This window comes from Typha latifolia, chromosome 7, assembly GCF_019914945.1.
Source record: "Typha latifolia isolate L0001 chromosome 7, TyphaL0001v2, whole genome shotgun sequence".
Taxonomy (NCBI): Eukaryota; Viridiplantae; Streptophyta; class Magnoliopsida; order Poales; family Typhaceae; genus Typha; species Typha latifolia.
This window is the reverse complement of record NC_133092.1, coordinates 11,037,283-11,058,747: the sequence shown is the minus strand read 5'-3', so window position 1 is coordinate 11,058,747 and position 21,465 is coordinate 11,037,283. Positions and strand designations below refer to the sequence as shown.

The following is a 21,465-nucleotide window of genomic DNA, read 5'->3' as shown; positions in this document are numbered from 1 at the left end:
CACAACAGCAGTCAAACCTGCTACTAAAACAACAAATGTATACCAACAAATTGCACTGCCAATTGCCAAACCTAAACAAAATTTTCCACTAAATGTTTCAAAAGCAAGGAAATTTCCTTGTCATCAATGTCCTGTCAAGTATAAAATCATTATAATTCCAATTTGAATAATATTACCCTTTCTTTTGAACTCATTTCATCGTTACTAATACCTAGTGTGAATTTACTTCTGGCAAAGCCTAAATATTTATCAAACATAGCAAGGATGAGATGAGAAAGATGAATACTTTTAAAATATAGATAAATAAATGATTCTGGAAACTTGGCAGTTGATTTATGTCTTCTCAAATCCAATGATCTAGAGATGATTCATAGTTATATTTATGCAGTTTTATTATGTAATTCACAGTTTTTGAAAACTTATATGTTTTAAAATTTTGTAGTTTTATTATGAAATTTACTGTTCTTGGACACTTGTATTTTTTGTAGTTATTGAATGTATTTTAATAAATTTCATAGTTAGTTTACTTAGTTCCTAGTTTGTATAAATCGTAGTTAATTTCTGTAATCCATAGTCTATATTAATTAGTAAACATTTATTACTACTTTTTTTCAAAGCAAAAGTGACATAATAGTACATCTTAAAAAAAAGTCATACTAATTCTCAGAAGATAATTAATAGTTATTTTACATGTTATGTAAACATATGAGAGAGTGTAAATATTTATTAATATGGGTGTGTTTGTGAGGAAAAAGTGGCAGAAGAGTATAACTTATTAAAAAAAGAAGTCAAATTCTATTAATTGCATAACATTACCTTATCACATAATCTCTTTATTTATGTTCTATTGAAAAGAAATGACACATCTCAAGTTCAGAAAGAGAGTTAAAAATATTGCAAACTTTCCAACTACAATAGTTATGGATTAGTTAGTTACAGCAGGAGGAAACTTGTTTCTTATTATTAAGATCTGATTTAATCATCAGAGTGCTAAGGCTTTTGGCATTTTTCATGTTGCTTATTATAAATGATTTCTGCTTCTGGATTTTGAAGAGTTAATGGATTAGTTGATGTAAAAAAAGAAGAAGGTTATGGTGACATTCTGATCTCAACTAAGCCTAAGCTCTCAACTGTCAGATTCTGGATGGATTTCTTCAAGTATTCTGAAATCCTTCTTCAACTATAAAAGACATTTGATATCTGATCCTTTTCAAACTCGTATTATTGAGGGATTAAATGCCTCATTATGTCCTAATTAAGTCCAGATTAGAATGCATGTAGACAAACTTGTTGGATTTTTCATTGTGATTACTCAGTTAGTTGTCATAGCAACAAAAAGTACACAAACATTATATAAAATATATAGATTTAACAAATATGTAATCACATTGAACAGTCTTGGACTCTTAAGCTTTCAAGTGTTATTTATCTGAGCACATATTTTATGATAAATCTTTGACATTATATTACTTTTATAAGTTATTATAACATTTAGATTCTCAAAAGGTGACCATCTGAATATCTGCAGTTTTTCCAGTTGCTCCTCCAAGGATGATGAGTACTTTAGATGTCTCAGTAGTCATTAACTTCAAGATGCTGATAAAAGGCCCTATATTGTGTGTATATTCTATCACACCACCACTAATTATGAGTAATTATTGTAAATACCAGTACAAGATTTAGTTACAACTTGCATATCATGGAAGTTCAAATCTATGTGCAAAGAAATGAAATGAATAAATGCTTTTTTAAAAGTTAATGTGGTAGTTGAAAATTAATTACTCTACTATGAACTTCCCATTCTTGTTACTCAGTAATGAGTATACATAAACTTTAGTTTATCCACCTAGTTTGCATCTAAATTCCTCTGATAATATAAAATCAAATCCTAAGTTAGATGCTGTATCCAGATGAAATGCTCATTTACCCTTATATGCCATCTTATCATTATAAATAGCTGAATTTTACTATATATATATATATATATATATATATCAGCATATGGCTGTCTGTTTGTAGAACGAAGAATTTGAGAGGATTGGGTATCTGAGACTTCCCCACCCCAAAATAGGAACAGATACTGGAAAGAAAAGAAAAAACAAAACTTAACTCATGAGATTGATAGTATGCACCAACATCATCAATCTTCCAACATTTGTGAATTAATATGAAAAACTGAAAGCTTCAATGTTTTACCAGAAAGATATAACCTTTACACCAAGTAATCGAGAAGTTATGGCAAAGAAAAACTGTTACATATATACATACACACAAAGTGAGATATAATACACACTCTCATCGAGAAAGAATGAACTATGCGATCGCACTTATTGCACACATACTTGTTGACTTGTTGTGCAACTCTAGGGAACTTTGGACCTCCATTTAAGATTATTTACCATGGCTTGGAGAGACTATTACAAGAGTTGGATGAGCTTTGTATACGATGTCGAAAGGATGATAAAAAAGAAAAAGAAAAAGAAAAAGAAAAAGAGAGAGAAAATATGTTATCCGTTAGATGTCTTATTTTGTTCAAGATATTGGTCTGTCCAACACTCGTCATCTGCCACGGCCTTTTGCCATCTCTTGTTGAAAATTTGCAATTCGGCATATGAGCGCAACCTCACCTACGAAAGAGTACAACAAATTGAATGAGTGGATCATATGATAATTATGCTGCTCAATTGCTCATCATATCATAGCATTTGTAGCAGTTCTGAATTGAATATCTAAGCAAAGAACTATAATGATATGTCTTCTTAATGAGCAAATTGTACTTGTGCAATGTGAACCATGCAACTAGATAATACAGAATAAAATGGTCTGTGAATATGTAAGCCTGACAAGAACCTATGTTCAGTTAATACTTACAGCATATCTATCCTTTTCTTTAGAGATCTTCAATCCATGTGGAACCTGCCAGTTTGGAGATAAGAAGCCAAGTTAGTCACAAAATTATAATATTGACTGAACAACTACTCCAAGCCAGAAACTAAATGTACAGAATTCTGTGAAACAGTTCTTCAGAGCTTTTAATTAAACAGAAAGTAAACTAGTAGTCCGACAAAAGAACTTGTCCTTTGGGCATGCCGTATGCATAAAAGGAAAGCTAATACATAGGAAGGAAATATATAATTCCCAAAATCGGAAGGTAATGAGAAGCTAATCACATAAAATTTAAGTACCAAGGAAGGATAATTTCAAAATCATTATACTTTCAAAGCATCAGCATAACACACATCAGCAACAAGAAGACAAAAGATACACAAGGAAGGAGATTAAAAGTGTACACAAAAAGATCATGTCCAAAGTTATTTCCATCCACAACCAAGAGATGAATCATGATGAAGGATGGCAATGGCTAGCTTTATGAATCTAAGGGCAGAAAGAACAGAGAGCCTACAGCCAGACAGTTTGTACCAGGGGACTACATTTATAACATTAAATGGCCAGTAGAATGGGAATTCATGTGCAAAATCCTAGTAGTAAACTTTCATTGGCAAATAAAAGATAATGTGACAGACAGACACATCTAGCAAAGGCCAAGAATGGGAAACAGAATGTCAAAATTGTTTCAGTTCAAAAGTATATAAGGAGTTTAGTATAACTTACCTTGTTTTCATCTAGTCCACCAAGAGAAGGAATTCCCCGATGAACAATATATTCACTGTCCACAACTCCAACATTTAAGCTTCGATCACCCTGTAAAAAGGCATCTAAACATCTTATCTCCCAGAAATGATACACAAGTCTATATTTGTATATTCAGAATGTACCTGAGCACAGTAACCAAGTTTATAGTCAAGACCCCACGCATAGATCAAGTCATTCTGCAAGGAGCAAGGAAATTTCATAATTTTGGGATGCTATTCAACTAATAATTATTTGCTTTTATATGCATATATGTGCACATCATCTATACATAGTAACAAAATATAAGATATGGAAATAATAAGATTCACATATATAGCATAAGGAACGGTCAACATACTTGAATCATATGCCACACACAACGCCAGGCAACTCTTGAAAATACAGGAGCCATCATTTCCACCCACCTGAAAAGAAATGTAATGTTGGGACAAATGATGGGGGATATAAATTACTACTCTCAGTAAAAAAAAAAAAGCTTTATCATCCATATTGTTAGAATAGAAATATAAATCTACTATTCTTTATCAATTTAAGTTTTTGGAATAGTTAGATCAGTTATAATGATATCAAAGAAGAGGTCTTGAATTCAAATCCTATCATTCTTATTTGTTGTTTAAATGTAAGGGAAAACTATAAATAGCACCCTAGATTTTGAATATATTATAAGTAAAACCCTCTCTTTTCATTATTTACGAATAGAGCCTCTTATTTGTGAAAATATACCAATACACACCTTACTGTTTGATATACAGATATAATTTAACTCTATCGCCTACAAAATAGCTTACAGACAAAACAAAATACTTATTTCCAACAAAATAGGATTAAATCAAGCCTCCAAAACACTAAAATAACATTTAAACATTGAATCTCATAAGATCAATGGGTCCAAAACTACTATTGCTGAATCTCAAAGGTCATATTAGAACAGTGAGTTAAGGATACTTTAGTAAATATAAAAATATCATTTGAAATGTACGAAATATTCTACCTTTTATTCCATTCCGATAGTTGCTTATTAAATTTAACTTAATTTATGGTGTTGCTCAGTATTCTTTTAGCAAATAGTTCACATGATCTCGATATATCTCTGTTTCACTTTGAACCCTCACCTACTTGCTTTCTCTTGTCACTTGGCATTCTATTGAAAAAAGACAACAATATCAATGATAAGATCATCATATGTAAACATGTTAAGACCGAGAGAAAATTGAAGATGCATAAAATTTACAATGTGATGGCTAGTCTCATCACCAGCAAAAGTATAGTCATAGATAGTCAGAAGAAAGACTAACCCTGTGCATGGAGGGCCAGTACTGTTTCCAAAACATCTCCCACCACCATTTAACTTGTAAAACCTTCTGCTTATACAAAATTACAAACAACAATTTTTCACTATTGTTAGTACTTTGTTCTATTACTTAATGTAAACCAGATTCCTACTAGACAAACTTTGTTCCAATTAAAATGAAGTCAGAAGGCAAAAACAAGTAATTTCCTGTGAATATAAACAAAAACCTGTGGACATCTCCTTTTCTTCGACGAACAGTGATTTTATGATGAACCTGAGATTTTGCACTATCCAATGCCGGTTGTGATATCTCTAGCCCTTCTCGTTTAACAATCTCTAAGTACCTAAAAGAAAAGAGAACATATGACATTATGACTTGGGCCCCAAACTGAAAAGTATATGCAAGGGCAAACCTAATTTTCCGAGCTACTAACTCAATGAGGAGACCTAAAAGAAAAGAGAACATATGACATTATGACTTGGGCCCCAAACTGAAAAGTATATGCAAGGGCAAACCTAATTTTCCGAGCTACTAACTCAATGAGGAGAAATTATCGATCACTAAGGTCCTGGAACAAATTGTGTTTATTTGAAATAATAACACTAGAAAATTGAGATAGCATATACCTTATTGGATGAAAATTTTCCACTTCAAGATCCTCATCCCAAAGGAAGATATAATTGTACTCAGAAACTATATCTGGATGCAAAAACCGCTTAGCAAACCACCTGCCCAACATTTAACTTTTAAAATGAGATCTACAATACATGATAGGAAAGTTTGATCAAAGCTACTAATTAAGTTACCATTTTGTTTGATTGATTGCAGTAACATGTATCACATTATGACTCCATTGTAAGTCACTCCACTTATCCACAATGCCATCATAGTGAAATAACATTACGGTGGAATTAGCAGAAAGGAACTAAATAGAAGTAAACAAAAAAAATCAGACGACAAGATTATCCAGAATAAAGATCAAACAAGAAATTTTAAATAGAAAAGAAAATGAAGCGTTAACAACTATTTACCTTGGTAACAACTTTATCAACTAAATATTTTTGCTTTATTCCAACAGGAATTGCTAATAAGCTTTTTGAGGGTTTCTGATATCCCTGTATTTAATGAAAATTGTTAGATAACATGACAGCAAATACTTGATCTTTAAAATTATGACATGTAGGGAATAATATTAAAAGGGAAGCAACATCCTTGTGCTCTCAAATTAGCACTGGCAAGTAAGAAACAATTATAACCAAAATAGCATTACTTTTAACATTAGCATGAGTAGTACACGTTTATTTATTAAAATCGTCAGCAATGACAATATAGCAGTATTATAGCAATAAAATATCATAATGCTTATAATAACAAGCAATTCACTCTAGACTTCATACTCTTATACCAATCCTGACAAGAGATGACTCTTTCAGGGTTCCAACAATTTCAAATAAGAAATACATTTTTTATCAATTGCAGTTAAAAAAACTATAAGATAATAAATATAGCAGCATATACAATAATATGCAGTCACTGCTATTTGTTTAATTGGCAGTTATTCATCTAGCAAATAAAAGCTTAAGATATACTGCCTATAGAAAATGCATTAGTAACAAACCTTTATTTCTGGAGAGCCCAGCAAGGGCTCCATTTCCAAGTTTGATATCTGACTTACAATGCCTTTTGGCAATGGTTCACTCCCTAAAGGCTTGCATTGAATCTAAAATTAGCAAGAATAGAATTATAAGTAATTAACAAAAATTTCATCATGAACACCAACTTTGTGCAAGACAATAAAACAAAGGCGTACAAGAGACAACCTTACATTTATCCGACTGAGTGATCCTAAAATTGACTTTATCTGTTTCTACTGGATTAGCTGTTAGCCATGTTGGTAATTTCTGCAAATGGAACAAACATGTACTTCAATAAATGCTATTATAAAGTTATAATTCGTCTGTATAGAATTGTGCTATCCATCATGGTCAATTAATGAAAAAACTCAAAAGTATAAAAATAGTCAGGAGAAAATACAAATATTACCATCTATGAGAAATTTTCAGTGCACACACAACACCGAGATTAAGAGAGAGAGAGAGAGAGAGAGAGAGAGAGAGAGAGAGAATATGAGCATGTTGTTGATGACCAAGATGACAAAGTTCTTGATAAGCCTGAATGTTGATGCTCTAGAGTTTATATAGCCTCCTATTTCAGTCTTCCTCCTCTCTTAAAATGGTCAGTTTATTACAAATAGTTTGGTTCTAACTTGTTTTAGCCAAAACAGACAGGTTAATCAAGCTGAAACGATACAAATTTGATGTGGAATAGATACAAAAGACATGAAAATTATGGCAATCACTCGAGTAAAATTCATGAGGCTATAAAATATTAACTTTCTAACCTCTTCAATTCTCAAGGAAATAACTATGGAAGAACAGGGACAATTTGCCAGAACATCAAAAATAACTCAAAGCAACATCACAGTATAGATTATGACTTATTTTAATTAAAAAATGGAGTATTAGTGCTCACTGATGAAAGGGGACCAGTACGTAAGAATTTCTAAGCCTACCTACCTCATTATAGTCAGGTGTGATGAAGGTGCTCCTAACGAAGAAGAATATAAAAATAAGAATAGTGGCGGGCAAGATATTGTAAAAACATAATCTTCTACAAGAGGGATGTGTCAGTAGAGGACCCTGCAAGAAACAAGAAGAAGAAAAAAAGTGAGAGCATAAAAGTGGAAATTAACTAGAATATACCTTGAAAATGATCATTCAGATTCTTAACAGTCGAAAGAAAGGAAAATAAAGGGCCAGTATTCTTACAAAAATCGACAATATGCAACATAAATACTTGAAATTTTGAGCCAGTTTACATCATTTCTTGGGCATCCGAAATTAAAGGCCAAAGAATTTTACCAACACTAATTGAATGAAACGACACCCCTTTGTGATAAAAATGCCGACTTTGCATATAATCATGAGATAAATTTCTTCATATCCCATGAAGTTTCAATCATAATCCACAAACAAACAGAATCCATAAACGGAAAAATTCATTCAAAACCTCAAATTTGAACAGCAACGCAACAACCCAGAAGGCCCCAAGGGGAGAGAGAGAGAGAGAGAGAGAGCAGAACAGCACACCAAAGACAGAGCCAAGCAAAAGCTCTCACCATGAGAAAAAAAAACTCTTCAGGAACTCTAACGTCCCATGAGGCTTCGAGAACTCCAAAAGGGAGAGACCCAATTGAGCAAAGCGGTATTTAGGATAGAATTTTGGTTTCAGACGGGAGACGAAGAGGAAGGGAAGAGGAAAGACTAATGGCGTAGGCTTTCCGTTCGGTTCTGCGTATTTATTTCACACCAGTCAAAAAGAGGAGGGAGAAAGAGACAGAGAGAGAGAGAGAGAGAGAGAGAAGAGGAAGAAGAAGAAAAGGAGTCAAAGTAAAGGTAGATTATCCGAGTGGCAAACCACTGTGGATACTACTGCTCTGCATGAAAGCGAAATCTACCTCTCTTTCTCTCTCCATCCCCACACCACCTCCTCCTAAGATATAATAAAGTGAACATATATAAGATTTATTTGGATATTTACGCTTATTCCTGGAATGCCCCTGAGCTTTGTCACCCCTTTGTCATAAAAATGACCAAAATGACCAAAATGACCCTCCCCATGATTGGGGTTATGAATATAATAATTTCACTCTATACTTAAGATATTTTAATAGTCAAATAAATAACTTAAATTTTTTTTATTTAACTAACAAGGTTGGCATGACGAAATCTAACTCAAGATCTCATTTGTGCATCTTAACAAAAAAATATATAACAAAAACTAGATTACTTTGCATAGAAGAAGATAAGAATAGTTTTGACACAATTTAATATATCCATTTTGGCCGAGTTGATTGATTAACTCATTCCCCAAGGGTGATATCGTCATTAAATATCCTAACTTGCTGCCCACGAACGAGGGCGTTTTTGGCAAATTGAAAGAATATGACGTAATGGCAGAGGCGGCAGATAAGGGACAACTGTTTTGTCTTCGGTGGGAATTTTAGGATATTAAATTTTAAAAAAAATTATCAATAAAATGTTTATTTGGAAATTTAGATATGGAATTAATTACGAAAGAGGAGAATTAATATTAAAACACTGATAAAATTAATAATTTTACTTTTATTATAGGTTTATTTGAATTTTTTCTAAGGTCCGTCTTAGTTTCTTTTTATATTGTTACACATAAAGTGTTGAGAAGATGTTGAATTTATTAATATTTTTTATTTTTAGATAAAATAATTATAGTGTAAAAGACCCATTTTTTCTATTAAATTTGAGTAATAATCTATTTCGATAGGTGCATATTTTTTTAATAATAAAACGCGTATAATATATATAAGAGATGCAAAAAAATTAAAAACTTTTTTAATGTAAATATCCCAATAATAAACTCTTGTAATAGATTATTGTAGAACAACATCACTTATGTATCATGCCATTGGCATGTAGGCTTAGTTCTAGGTTGGAATATATTTTTATATTATAAAAATTATAAACTCTCTGTCAAGCAATCTAACTTCAGGCATCCTTTTTGTCTGGCTTCATATAATATTAAATTCACACAACCTGAGTTAAATTAAATGTCTTCACCTTTTAGTCTGTCTCCAAGATTTAATTTTTTTTAACCTTTTGCACTTATTAGATAACTTAACCAACTTAAACTTACTTTGATATTAAAAACCTCTGTCAACTCTACAATCTAAAATATAATAATAATTAATCAATAAAATACCAAACAATTTTAAAGAAGTAAGATATAGTTCCAGAGGATTTCAAATGGGTGGAGAAGAGATATTGAGGGAGATTGAAAACAATAGTGAGGAAGAGAGGTTGAAATCAAGCTTCTTTTTTTTTTTTTTTGTTTCTATTTATGATGTGCTCTCTCCCCTCCTTTCTCACATGATATTTCTAGCTAAAGAAGAAAAGAATAAAGTAAAGGCATATTGGTATATTTAATAGGCAATAAAAAAGTTTTTGATTATTTTAAATCTCTCAAACTTTTTATCCGGTGTCTAATTCATCTTAAAATTGCTAAAAAAAATTACTAAATATAAATTTTTTTTTTACTGGTTTTTAAATTTTCATATAAGTCGTCGATGTTTGAAAAATCTCTATCTTAGTCAGCGATTTTCTAACTCACTTAATCTTGTACATAAATTTTAGATGTATGAAAACAAAACAAAAAAGAATCAAATATTTTTGGAGGGCTAATTTGATAAAAAAAAAAACTGCACAGTTGATCCGACCGTAGGGTGTAAATCATAAATACATAACAAATTAAGGTGTCATATACAAATTTGGCACCCCCACCAAAAATCGAATCTTGGATTCCTTGGAACAGCGAGAAAATGTATGTCATCCAACATTCGAAACCCTTTTTGCAAATAGAAAAATCGTTGGGTGGTCTTTTGTCACTTGCTCATTAATTTTTCTTAGTCCATAGATTCTCTCAGACCCCACAATTGTAGTGTGATTGGCTGCCAAAGCATAACAAGTTTTAATGTAACAAGTTAGAAGTTTCTTATTGCTTTGGCAGCTGACCCCCTCTCCAAAATTTTATTTATCAAAATAAATTAAGCTTAAAACTTAATATTAAAAGTAGTATATTTTATTATAGCTATTAGTAAAATGCGCGATTTACTTTTAGATTAAATGTCAAATTAGCGTTTTCTCTGCAAAAAAAAGAAATTAGAAAATTTAAAATTAAAATTTGGAAGAGCTATGGCACTTTTTTTTTTTCAATTTTGCGCCCACTTTGTTGCAATGAATAACCGATCTTTTTCATAGCTTCACAAGATACATTTTTTTGATTAAAATGAATAACCGAGCATAAAGTTATGATTTTTTTAAAAAAAATTTCTTTATATTTTTTACCTATATATTGTTTATTTGAGGTCCAACTAAGCTTTCTTTTATGACTAAAATGATTAACCGAGCCTAAGCTTTCTTTTACCTATATAAAATATAGAAGTTATTGGCGATTTACTTTTAGATTAAATGTCAAATTAGCATTTTCTTAGTAAAAAAGAAATTAAAAATTTTTAAATTAAAATTTGGATGAGCCATCGCCTTTTTTGTTTCAATTTTTAGCCCACTTTGTTGAAAAAAATAGCCGTGCTATTCCAACCCAAAAATCTTAGCTTCACAAGACATATTTTATGACTAAAATAAATTTTTGAGCACAAAGTTAAAAAAATTTTATATCTTTTACCTATATATTATTTATTTGAGGTCCGAGTAAGTTTTTATATACATGTATATATATATATATATATATATATGAGTTGTCGAACAATTGCTTCAAATTAAACGCCGATGAGACCTACTCTAAGTTGTCGTGCTGCTTATTCAAGCCAACTACATCGCCAAATTATTAACCGAGTTTAGTTGTTGAGCCAAACCACCAAATCACGATATAATTATTTTGGGTTAGAGTTGATCCCAAGACCTCTCATTGATAATACTAACACTAACACTAATAGAGTTAGCTAAACTTTTAATATTAAATTTGAAATGTTATTCGAAATAAAGTTAGGAAGATAACTAACTTGTCAAAAACTCAAAGGTCAAAGGAATGTATCACTTTATTACAAATCATTTTACACATAGGACTATTACAATCTTTATGTTAAAATTTTATAAAATTTATTAAAAGCACCCTACCTTCTACATTTATTATCATACATACTCTAAAGTTATTATCGCCAAAAATCTTCGGTTATTGTTATTATATGACTCTTGGCGATAACAACTTAGAGATCTGGAGTTCTACTTCTCTTAAAAATGATTTAATTAGGACATCATAATTTCTCACCATCTCTCAGAAATAAGACATGTTATAATGATTAAAAGCTACTAATAATTAGTGAATTCTGCATCACAGACGGATAAAAACTTAAACACATAGTCAACGTGCCTGCATCTTATCAAACTTTTAAATGTTTTAAAAAAAAATATCCAACTTTTATAGTACATGATTTTTATATGTTTCAAAAAGAAAAAAAAAATTATCCAACTTTTTCTAGTACATGATGACAACTCAATCTAGAATATATATCCTTCTACGTTTCTTCTGAACAAAAGAGTAGGTGGAAGACTACAAAAGCTTCAATCAAGATTATTATGAAGGGATAATTACACTTAGCTTTCCTAAATTATTATTATTATTATTATATATATTTTTTAATATTTTTTTAATATCTACGTAGACCTTCTGAATTGAAAAAAATCTTCATAAATCTCTTAAATCGGAGGATCTATGTGGTAAAAGATTTCTTAATTTAAGACTGAAAAATGGAGATAGTAAACAAAAATAGATACTAAACAAAAATAGGAGAAAAAAACAATATTTTATTGATTAATCGTGATCTCTAGGGAAAAAAAATCTAAAACTTAAACCTCAATATTCACATGGAGTTAACCCTATGAGTAAGACCCGACCACTGTACAATAAATGGCGTAAAAAAAAAAAGGAATTAAGCAGTGATGCATTTCTTATTCAATGTGCGTGGGAGCAAACTAGCCGGGTTTATCTACTCCATGCCAAGATATGGACAGCTCTGAAACTGACTTAAAGACTAATAATATCATTATGTGAGAGAAACCCTCTTCCGCATGGAATTAGGTGGACCCTCTCAATAATTTAATACTAATTTATATGTTTTGATGGCAATCACAGTGACAAAAATTTGGAAAAATGCCAAATCTTTTTGCGAGTTTAGGGTAATAAAAATGGTATGCGATCAAAGGACTCAGATATCTCTTACTCATGTTTTGTTATCGGTAAATCTAGTATAACTTAAACCATGGTTAAATATCTTTATTCTTGTTTTTTTTTCTATTATAATTCAGAGTTGGAATAAAGAAGATGAAACTTAACTCTGTTTGTATTTAACATAGATAATTATATCCCCAAAATAAATTTAAAAAAACTTTTTCTAAAATCATCAAGGGCATTTGTGGTATTACACTCTATTTTAGTAAAAATATAAATAAGAATAACTCTCCTCTAATACTGACTATGATTAACATTATTCTTCAACAAATATATATATATATATATATATAGTGGAGGACATAACCTTTCACAGGTCTTTCTTCTCGTGAGATTGATTGGGATATTGATTAGGATACCTCTAGACTTTTTCTCCATGTTGGTCTTCTTTCTTTTCGATTAATGATAATTTAATTTACAAAATATGAGAGATGGCCCATGATCATGAAGTTTTGTGTCTTTCTCACCACTAAAATTTATCCATCTAAGATCTTGCTGGAAACCATGACCATTTGAATAAATAACCAAAGTGAATTGAATTAACAAATGGATCTTTTTAATATAGCAGCTTTCAGCATCAAATCACATGTGGAAAAGATCAAAACAGCTCTTAAACTCTCCAGCAAGAGTGATAATTGCATTTACCATGCTCTTAAATTTTAAGGAAACACTTGTCTCCAGTGATCAATTTTACAATTATTATGCATCCAGGGTTCCATTTATATTCATGGCCTCAAAATTGCATAAACTATTGAGATCATGAGTCTCTATGCTATATTGATACAAAAGTTTTATTGTTCAACCAGTCAGACACAAACACACTGCCTTCCATGTACCAGAATAGATCACATTCAGAGCTCCCTCTTAGGGAAAATATTCACACAATTCATTCCTCCCTGAGATCTCTACTTCTCCATTCTGGGCTTAACCTGATTTCTCTATCCTCCAAAATTCAGTTACTTTAAAAAGTTGAAGCTCCCCTGCACAAGTTACAAAATGAAAGATTTCAACTTCATTTACAGAGACGGAAGCCAGAATTATTCATGAAAAGGGGGAGCTCTTTACCAACACGAGAACATGAGGATCAAGAATTCATATATGCCTCCCAGCCTACGCCCTCGAGCTTTTCTGCTTTTATCAGCACCACATCCTTCAGGTCTTGCTGGTAGTTAATTAGCCTATGAAAAATACCAAGGAAAACATATTTCAAAAAGATAGCAAATGCCAATCAAATTAATTATAAACAGAAAGAAAGAAGTGAGTATCCCACCTGTCCCATAGATCAGTGTCTGCAGAAGCCAGCATCCTAACTGCTAACAAAGCTGCATTTGCTGCATTCCCTATGGCAACTGTTGCAACAGGGATGCCTTTTGGCATCTATATAGTTCACACATGAAATCAGTATAACTTATAGCTATATGTTATATATGATAAAAAAAATCAATTTAATAGTTTCCACACATCATGTGCTAATTTGGTCCTTCCACATTCTTATCTTTGTTGGGTCTGGTAGAATTTAGGCCATGGATTGAGGTTGGGCAACCTAATAATTCTCAAAGTGAACATTACGCTCCACTATTTCTAGTCTGCTGCTTCAGGAAAAGCCAAAATATAATGCTTAGATGATTCTAATAACTAAAAAAGGGGTCCGGCATATGATAGTAGATATGAGATAATCTCTACTAGGTATATATATCTGAAATATATGCATGCAAGGAAAAGAGAAAGCGAGTTAGATGAGCCAATTTACTATAATCACCAATGAAATATTCTAGTGGCTCCAAAAGAAAAAGAGAAAAGGAAAAAGAAAAGGCAGAGAGAGAGAGAGAGAGAGAGAGAGCAGATCTAGTGAATGCAACAAGTGGCTCCAAAAGGAACAAAATCTTATATATAGGACTACCTTCTATACTTCTATTGGTGCAATAAAAATTGAAAAGAAGAAGAGATTAGAAAGAGAATAAGTGAGATAAAATCAAACAAAAAAAATCATGGTGCAATGAAGAAGAAGAAGAAGAAGAAGAAGAAGAAGAAGAAAAGAGAAGAAAAAGGAAGAGAGTCGAAGAAATGAAAAGACTGAGAGAAATAAAGAAATAAATTAAAAAATTATATACCGAAGTTCGTTGGAGTTAAATCTACGTCGTCAAAATTTGCCGGCTAGATCTCTCCATAAGAGAAACAATGGTTATATGGTAAGAAGATAAAAGGAGAAAGAAATAGTGAAAGAGAGAGAGAGAGCCTAAATTAGGATTGGGTTCGGCCGACCTCGTGAACCATGCTTATGATAGCTTATTGAATATAAAATAGCTATATTCTGAAACCTTCATTATGTATTGACTAGAATCTTTGAATTATAGGATTTCCAATTTCCAACAAATTTTTCTTTACAGGGTAGATCAGTGCTCATCATTATAGATCTTCAATTCTGACTTGGTAAGGTTGAGGCTTCAGTCAACTTGACCTGGTAGGATGAAGACTTAAATCCTACTAATAAGAGATTAGATAGGAGTAGAACATCACCATATAACCCTAGGAAATTAAACATTTTCTGAATGATAAAAGGAATTTCATTACATACTTGCACAATAGATAATAGCGAGTCAACTCCATATAATGAGGATGTTTTGATAGGGACTCCTATTACAGGTAACGGAGTCAAGGAAGCTACCATTCCTGGGAGGCACCAAAGCATTGTTGTATAAGCCTTATATCAAGTTTTAAGTGAAATCATAACAAGGTTCCTGTTCATTTTCACCTATGCAACTAACCTGGCAAGTGTGCAGCACCACCAGCACCAGCAATTATGACCTGAATACCCCTTTCCTTTGCAGACAATGCGAAAGAATACATCCTCTCCGGTGTCCGATGTGCTGAAACAACTGTCAGCTGCAAAATTCAACATTCAATACCATAATATTCACTAAGGTGCTCTGATAAAAGAAAACAATTCTCCATTACCACAGATATAGTCAGCAATAGTGAAATAATGTCTCGGGGAACAAACCTCAAAGGGAATGTCAAATGTTTTCAAAACTTCTGCAGCATCTTTCATTGTTGGAAGATCAGAATCAGAGCCCATTATTATAGCAACACGCGGACTAACTGCAGCTAAGAATTGCATATCAGCTTTTGCAAACCAAATCCCAGGATAAAATTTTATAGTATAAAAGATAATTCAATATAGTTAAACAGAATGAAAGAGGGATGGATGTTGTTCTCCATGTCTATCCAACATCCAAATAGATGGCGAAGAACTTCCCAACAAGAGTTATCAAAACTCAATGATTTATAACAATTCACTTTTTAGACACTGCATTTGTGGGAACCTCATGGTTTCTCACATATATTAAATAAGAGCAGATAGTATCCTTGAATCAGAGAATAAGTGGCATGGAAGATAATATAGAGCATGATATTTGTGTCAAAGAAAGATTAATCATGACTAGATTATGAATAACCAATCTTCTGTGAGAATTTTAAAAAAAAAAATGCTTCTGCTTTCTCATTTTTTACATGCCCATGTATTGTATCACAAAGTTGGTAGTGGCATATTGCAGTTTAGAAAATCATAGTAGCAAATAATAATCAATCTCAAGTTGCCAGTGCAGCATATATCTAAAAAACATAATATAATCATGTATGAGAGACTACATACTAACCTACTTTCTGGTTTTCGGTAGTCTCTCTTTGCAACATCATATTGAGGAGCCCTTTTACAGTGTTTCTAGAAGGCCCGACTATCGTGATATGACCCATCTTCCGCTGCTTTCGCATTTCTGCAGAAACATATGATATAATTTTCTTAGAGGAGAGAAAAGATCAGAAATATCAATTTTTTTACAATTCTAATGTTCAAAAGATTAGACTTAAGAAAGCTAACCTGGTTTATCATACCAATGGATTGTAGCTCCAGGAATGTTCAATGCCCTGCTAATGAGCTGATGAGATAGGTAAAACCCTGCTTCTCCCTTAACAGAAATTACACTCAACAGAGTTAGAAGTTAACTAGTAAACTATCATACTCACAGGTGTAAGTGGATTATTTCAATAAGGAAAAAAACAGCTCATCAACAACAAATAGACTGAAGAAGCTAAGATCACAACAGGAAAACACAATGAAATGGAAGTTACTACTCAAATGCTTAAGTAGGCATAGACAAGTAATAGGCTGTGTAAGCTGAGATGACAGAAAAATGCCCAAAAACAGTGAAAATATAAACTATATGGAGGAACTCATCATAGAAAGGTTACCTCATCTTCGCCAAGTATATTGTACATAACTGCTGCAGGGGTTTTCATTGAAGGATCACCAAGAGGAAGGCCAAGAATAGCTCGTAAATGTTGCTCATACTGTGAAGTATAGCACGATTCGATTGTGTGGTGCCCACTATTGTGAGGTCTTGGAGCCACTTCATTCAATAAAACCTATTCAAATGAGGTCAAAAATGCAAGAAGATATCACAGCTGATTAGAAATTTTAATGGACAACTGATGAAAGATACTGACAGTCTGACACTAGCATGACCAAAAAAATAAAGATGAAAATTTATACATTATAGAATAATAATGTAATTAATAACAACAAACCTGTCCATCTTCTGTTAAAAATAATTCTACTGCAAAAACACCAGCACCTTCCAATGACCCAATAGCTTTTCGAGCAACATCAATGGAAAGATTCTTTATTTTCTGAGACACATCAGCAGGAGCTTCTACTATGTGACAAATGTTATTCCTGAAGATACCAGAATTTCGATGAGGATTGCCTATGCACATTGCAAAAGGTAAAAAGTGAAGATTTCAATATAAACTAAAAGCTCCTTTTCTTACTTATGAATAGTTTCAACCACAGGATAGCATGATATAGAATTATCTGTACTCCTTGCCACAATGACTGAAAGTTCCTACATCAACCAAAAAATAAAGTTACAAATTTCATAAACATAGAATCAGTATCATTGTGTCGATGCCATATCTAGCTTTATAACATACACAGATACAAATGCGTCTGTTGATCTGTTGATCAGCATATTTTATCAAAATCTAGTGCATGACATGCAATATCTCCTATGATGCACTTAACAATCAGACAGCAAAAGAAGATCAGGAAGAGATTAATGACTCATAAAAGCAAGCAAATGACTGAACTGCAGTCTCAATCAATTATAAAGATCTATTTGGAAAATTAAAACTTCTACCTACAACAATAGCTTATGTTTAAGCATTAAGCAACATTTGACGTTTTGCATGGAAGACCTTCCTCGATAAGAACATAATAAGCTTGTGCGAGTAGCACCTTTGAGTAGGGCTCAAAATTGCCAACAGTTTGGACTCAAATTGGACTGATGTAGGATCTAACTCCAATCCAAAACTAAAGGTACTAGTGGAGCAAGTTATACCAGGATCAAAGCTATTGGGAGGAGTTTTTTTGTTTGTTTTTTAAATTTATTTTGTTGAGAAAAGTCTGTAGACAGGGGAGGAGTTTCAGGTATATGCTTTATATCTAATCTGGCACCTAGATTAAATCTAGCCTGTTAGGTGATAGGATATGATGTCAAGCAGCTGAACCTGATAAATTGAGTGGATGTCTTAACAGGTTAAAAGACTCTACTGCCATAACATTTTTGTAAGTAAAATATATCTCATAAAAAAATATAATAAGACCAACCTTCACAAAGGGTGTCCACTTCTCCACATATAAGCCATGATCAAATCCTCCCAGTGCTGTAGAAAGGCAAATAGACAAGTAAGATCGTAGCAATGCTTGTTTTTTTTTCTTAGGATTCATATACAGACCATGCACTTAAAAGGAAATAAGAAAAGATTTTAGTTAATTTGTTAGTCTGGTAGATAAAATTATAGAGAGCCTCCTAAGTCTTAAACAAAATTGCTATATAGCAAAATGCTGACAGATTTAAAGAAGAATGTATCGTAAGCAACTTAAACATGAAAACACTGAAAACTAAGAACAACAAAAAAAAAGAGAGTGAAACAACTTCCACCGAATGAGTATCATAAATTAACAACATCCCAACAAAAACATATCTTAAGGCATTCGATTTTCCCTTATTTCATTTTCTCAGAGTTCTAACCCAAAAGTCCTATACAATTTGGTGCTCATCAACACAATCAAGTTTCTATATCTAAGATAAGATTCAACACACTAAACTAGTAAAAGTATAATTAAAAAGAATCGATACAAACAAAAAGGATATTGAATAAATATTACATATGAAAAAATTTATCAGTCTATCGATTCAAACAAGAGTAGATGCAAGGAGTCAATCATAGAAGAATAGTAAGAAAGCAGCTAAAAGTTTAAAGCTAATCATACAATCAACAACAGCAGGAAGATCTTCTTTGTGGTAAGCAACAGCATTCCCTCGTCCATCATAGGCTAACCTCTTGCTTTTTATCATTAAAGGATAACCAAACAAGTCTCCAGCTTTCTCAACACAAGTTAAATCATCTATCTGCCCTGACAAGAACATTGATAACATCATGATCAAGTCCCTTAATAAATTTTGATATTACACAATTAGTTATGACTTTTCACCTGCATAAAATCAGGAAGTGGAATTCCATGCTGAGAAAAATGAACTTTCTGCTGATATTTGTCCTGCAATAATACATAAAACACATGAAGCTTAACAAAGTCTACGTAAAGCTTCATAGAAGCAATATAAAAAAATAACTAAAAAACCTCCTTAAGAATGCTATGTGGTTTCCATCATACCGTGAATAAAATAAGAGACATTTTTAAATTTCCCATAAAACTGATAATGGAAAAGGTTCTACATATGTTTGAGATTTAATACCTTTTCTAACAACATGACTAGCTAGTTTTAGATAGGCACATTTTTTTACTTTTTCATTCTTGTTTTCTAACAAGGCCTCAACCAATAACGTTTGATGCAAACCATAATCCCTAACTGTGCGAACTTATAAAAACTCCTTGTTGTTCTACTTACAAGGGAAAACACCGTTAACCAAGAAACAACAAGACTTACTTGGATTATCCTTATTGCAGAAGCTTTAGGTTGACAATCAACCCCTTCTTGCTCAAGCTTCTCAAGGGTAATAGCATCAACATGTTCAATTTCAACAGTCAACACTCCACACCTAGAAGACAGAAAAAATTTCAAGAATATCAGAAAAATGAAGTAAACAAAAGAACATAAATAATGTCAAGATTAAACCGACAGAAAGAAAAAAAATCAAATTCATGGGCAAGCCACCTTTTTGCAAATTCTCGGACCGTTTCACCATCATCAAAACTCCCAATGACATGCTGATAAGAAATAGAGCTTGCTGGACAATTCTCAAGGGGATCCAAAGTCACTACTTTGATAGCCATCTTACTTGCTGCTTGGCACAACATTCGGCCTAATTGGCCTCCTCCAAGAACACCAACAATTATATCTGACACCCCATGAATAGGTAAACCGTGCTGTCTAAAACATGAAAATATTTCAGGAAAATGAAAATAAGCAAAGCATGTATTTAGTGTTAATGTTTCATATGGCCTGCAATATCCAAAGCAATTAAAAATTAAATATTTTTTTATTACTCTTGAGCATATAAGAAGTTATGAATTATCTCCCGCTTATGAGAAATGGCAACATGAGTTAAACTCCAAACAAGAAAGGAGAAGTAAAACATTTCTCTTCTTGGATTAAAACGCCTCACATCTCCAAAGACGGGGTTCCCTCTTCTTGGATCGACGAGCGTATAACCGGCAAATGAGAGCCCGACAGCATCGATGTCTGCTCCTTTCTCTTGTGAGGAAGCAAGAGGGAGAACCCTAACGTCCTCCGACCGCCAGCAGGGAAGGAAGGTTGCGGATTGGGGAGGAAGAGGGAATGGTGATGACAGGGAATACTACAGCTCGGGGCGGGAAGAACCTTCACGAGCATTCTTGGAGTCGGAGGCCGCCCTAATTAGGGTTTGATGCCTGCAAGTAGGGGCGCAGGATGTCCCTGGCCAGCGCCGCAACGAAGGCCCTTCGAGCCGCCGGACCTTGTAGCGAGAGGCGGTGCAGAGAAGATAGTAGCAATATATATATATATTTATATAATTTGCGCAAAATCTTTTGTTATTTATGTAACCCTCCACAAAACAATATATGTCCTTTTTAGGCCAATTGCATGAAAAAAAAAAATAAACTTGCATGTTTGGGCTTATAGGTATTGCTTTTTTTTCATCTTCAACTAAGGTAACTATTTTAATTTTTTTTAATTTTTTCAATTTTAAGGTTTTAATCGTATAAAGCCCGTAACCCTACTATAAAATATGATTATTGGGATTTTTCTATCTTTCGAGCTTATAAACATGTATGTAATGCTTAATTCTATTTTAAGAGGTATTTAGTATTACAAACTTCATTAAAAGAAAATAAATTATTATGGACTTGTAACCAGTTGCAAACTTAAAATGTTCATAACTCAGCAACCACGAACTTAGTAAATTAATTTTTTTTTTGAAAGAGAAGATATATTTATTTTGAAGAAAAATTAAGAATATATGAGAGCATTTAAAATAAATAGGAGTAGCAATTATTATTTCGACGTGACATAAAAAATAAAAAATTAAGTGTGTTATATAATAACACAAAATGCTATTATTAAATTTATAAAATATGAATAAAAATAATTTGACGATAAATTTATAATTTTAAAAAAAT

The 21,465-nt window shown here is 32.3% G+C and overlaps 2 protein-coding genes across 8 annotated transcripts; both read right to left on the bottom strand.

Annotated features, from left to right (window-relative positions):
- Positions 1-2,162: 2,162 nt before the first annotated feature.
- On the bottom strand, positions 2,163-8,493 carry LOC140792660 (uncharacterized). Of its 5 annotated transcripts, none has more exons than XM_073143778.1 (14): positions 8,125-8,493; positions 7,523-7,645; positions 6,767-6,847; positions 6,565-6,666; positions 5,978-6,061; positions 5,753-5,871; positions 5,573-5,674; positions 5,173-5,289; positions 4,950-5,015; positions 3,992-4,058; positions 3,777-3,830; positions 3,613-3,702; positions 2,872-2,916; positions 2,163-2,627 (listed from the first exon to the last, which is right to left on the bottom strand). In XM_073143778.1, the coding sequence occupies exons 1-14, from the start codon at positions 8,125-8,127 to the stop codon at positions 2,508-2,510; spliced, it is 1,173 nt and encodes a 390-aa protein (XP_072999879.1). In that variant the 5' UTR covers positions 8,128-8,493; the 3' UTR covers positions 2,163-2,507. The 5 variants fall into 5 exon arrangements, with proteins under 5 accessions (XP_072999879.1, XP_072999880.1, XP_072999882.1 ...); XM_073143779.1 differs by having other exon boundaries at positions 5,753-5,814; XM_073143781.1 differs by having other exon boundaries at positions 6,772-6,847; positions 8,125-8,476.
- Positions 8,494-13,391: 4,898 nt separating this feature from the next.
- Positions 13,392-20,855, bottom strand: LOC140792235 (phosphoribosylaminoimidazole carboxylase, chloroplastic). Of its 3 annotated transcripts, none has more exons than XM_073143094.1 (17): positions 20,472-20,855; positions 20,021-20,236; positions 19,793-19,904; positions 19,339-19,401; positions 19,117-19,255; positions 18,451-18,506; positions 17,613-17,686; positions 17,370-17,517; positions 17,034-17,207; positions 16,663-16,750; positions 16,442-16,558; positions 15,787-15,884; positions 15,551-15,668; positions 15,361-15,455; positions 14,056-14,162; positions 13,851-13,963; positions 13,392-13,765 (listed from the first exon to the last, which is right to left on the bottom strand). In XM_073143094.1, the coding sequence occupies exons 1-16, from the start codon at positions 20,696-20,698 to the stop codon at positions 13,870-13,872; spliced, it is 1,926 nt and encodes a 641-aa protein (XP_072999195.1). In that variant the 5' UTR covers positions 20,699-20,855; the 3' UTR covers positions 13,392-13,765; positions 13,851-13,869. The 3 variants fall into 3 exon arrangements, with proteins under 3 accessions (XP_072999195.1, XP_072999194.1, XP_072999196.1); XM_073143093.1 differs by having other exon boundaries at positions 15,787-15,890; positions 20,472-20,826; XM_073143095.1 differs by having other exon boundaries at positions 15,787-15,890; positions 20,021-20,232; positions 20,472-20,599.
- Positions 20,856-21,465: the final 610 nt, after the last annotated feature.

Excerpts from the sequence above, each read along its gene's own strand:
- LOC140792235 (XM_073143093.1), bottom strand. The coding sequence starts at position 20,698 with ATGCTCGTGAAGGTTCTTCCCGCCCCGAGCTGTAGTATTCCCTGTCAT. Across the intron at positions 17,687-18,450 it reads AGTGGACACCCTTTGTGAAG|GAACTTTCAGTCATTGTGGC; the intron begins GTTGGTCTTATT and ends TGGTTGATGTAG. Across the intron at positions 15,669-15,786 it reads CATTTGACATTCCCTTTGAG|CTGACAGTTGTTTCAGCACA; the intron begins GTTTGTTCCCCG and ends TGAATTTTGCAG.
- LOC140792660 (XM_073143778.1), bottom strand. Across the intron at positions 6,062-6,564 it reads TGGGCTCTCCAGAAATAAAG|GGATATCAGAAACCCTCAAA; the intron begins GTTTGTTACTAA and ends CATTAAATACAG. Across the intron at positions 3,703-3,776 it reads AACTTGGTTACTGTGCTCAG|GGTGATCGAAGCTTAAATGT; the intron begins GTACATTCTGAA and ends GCCTTTTTACAG.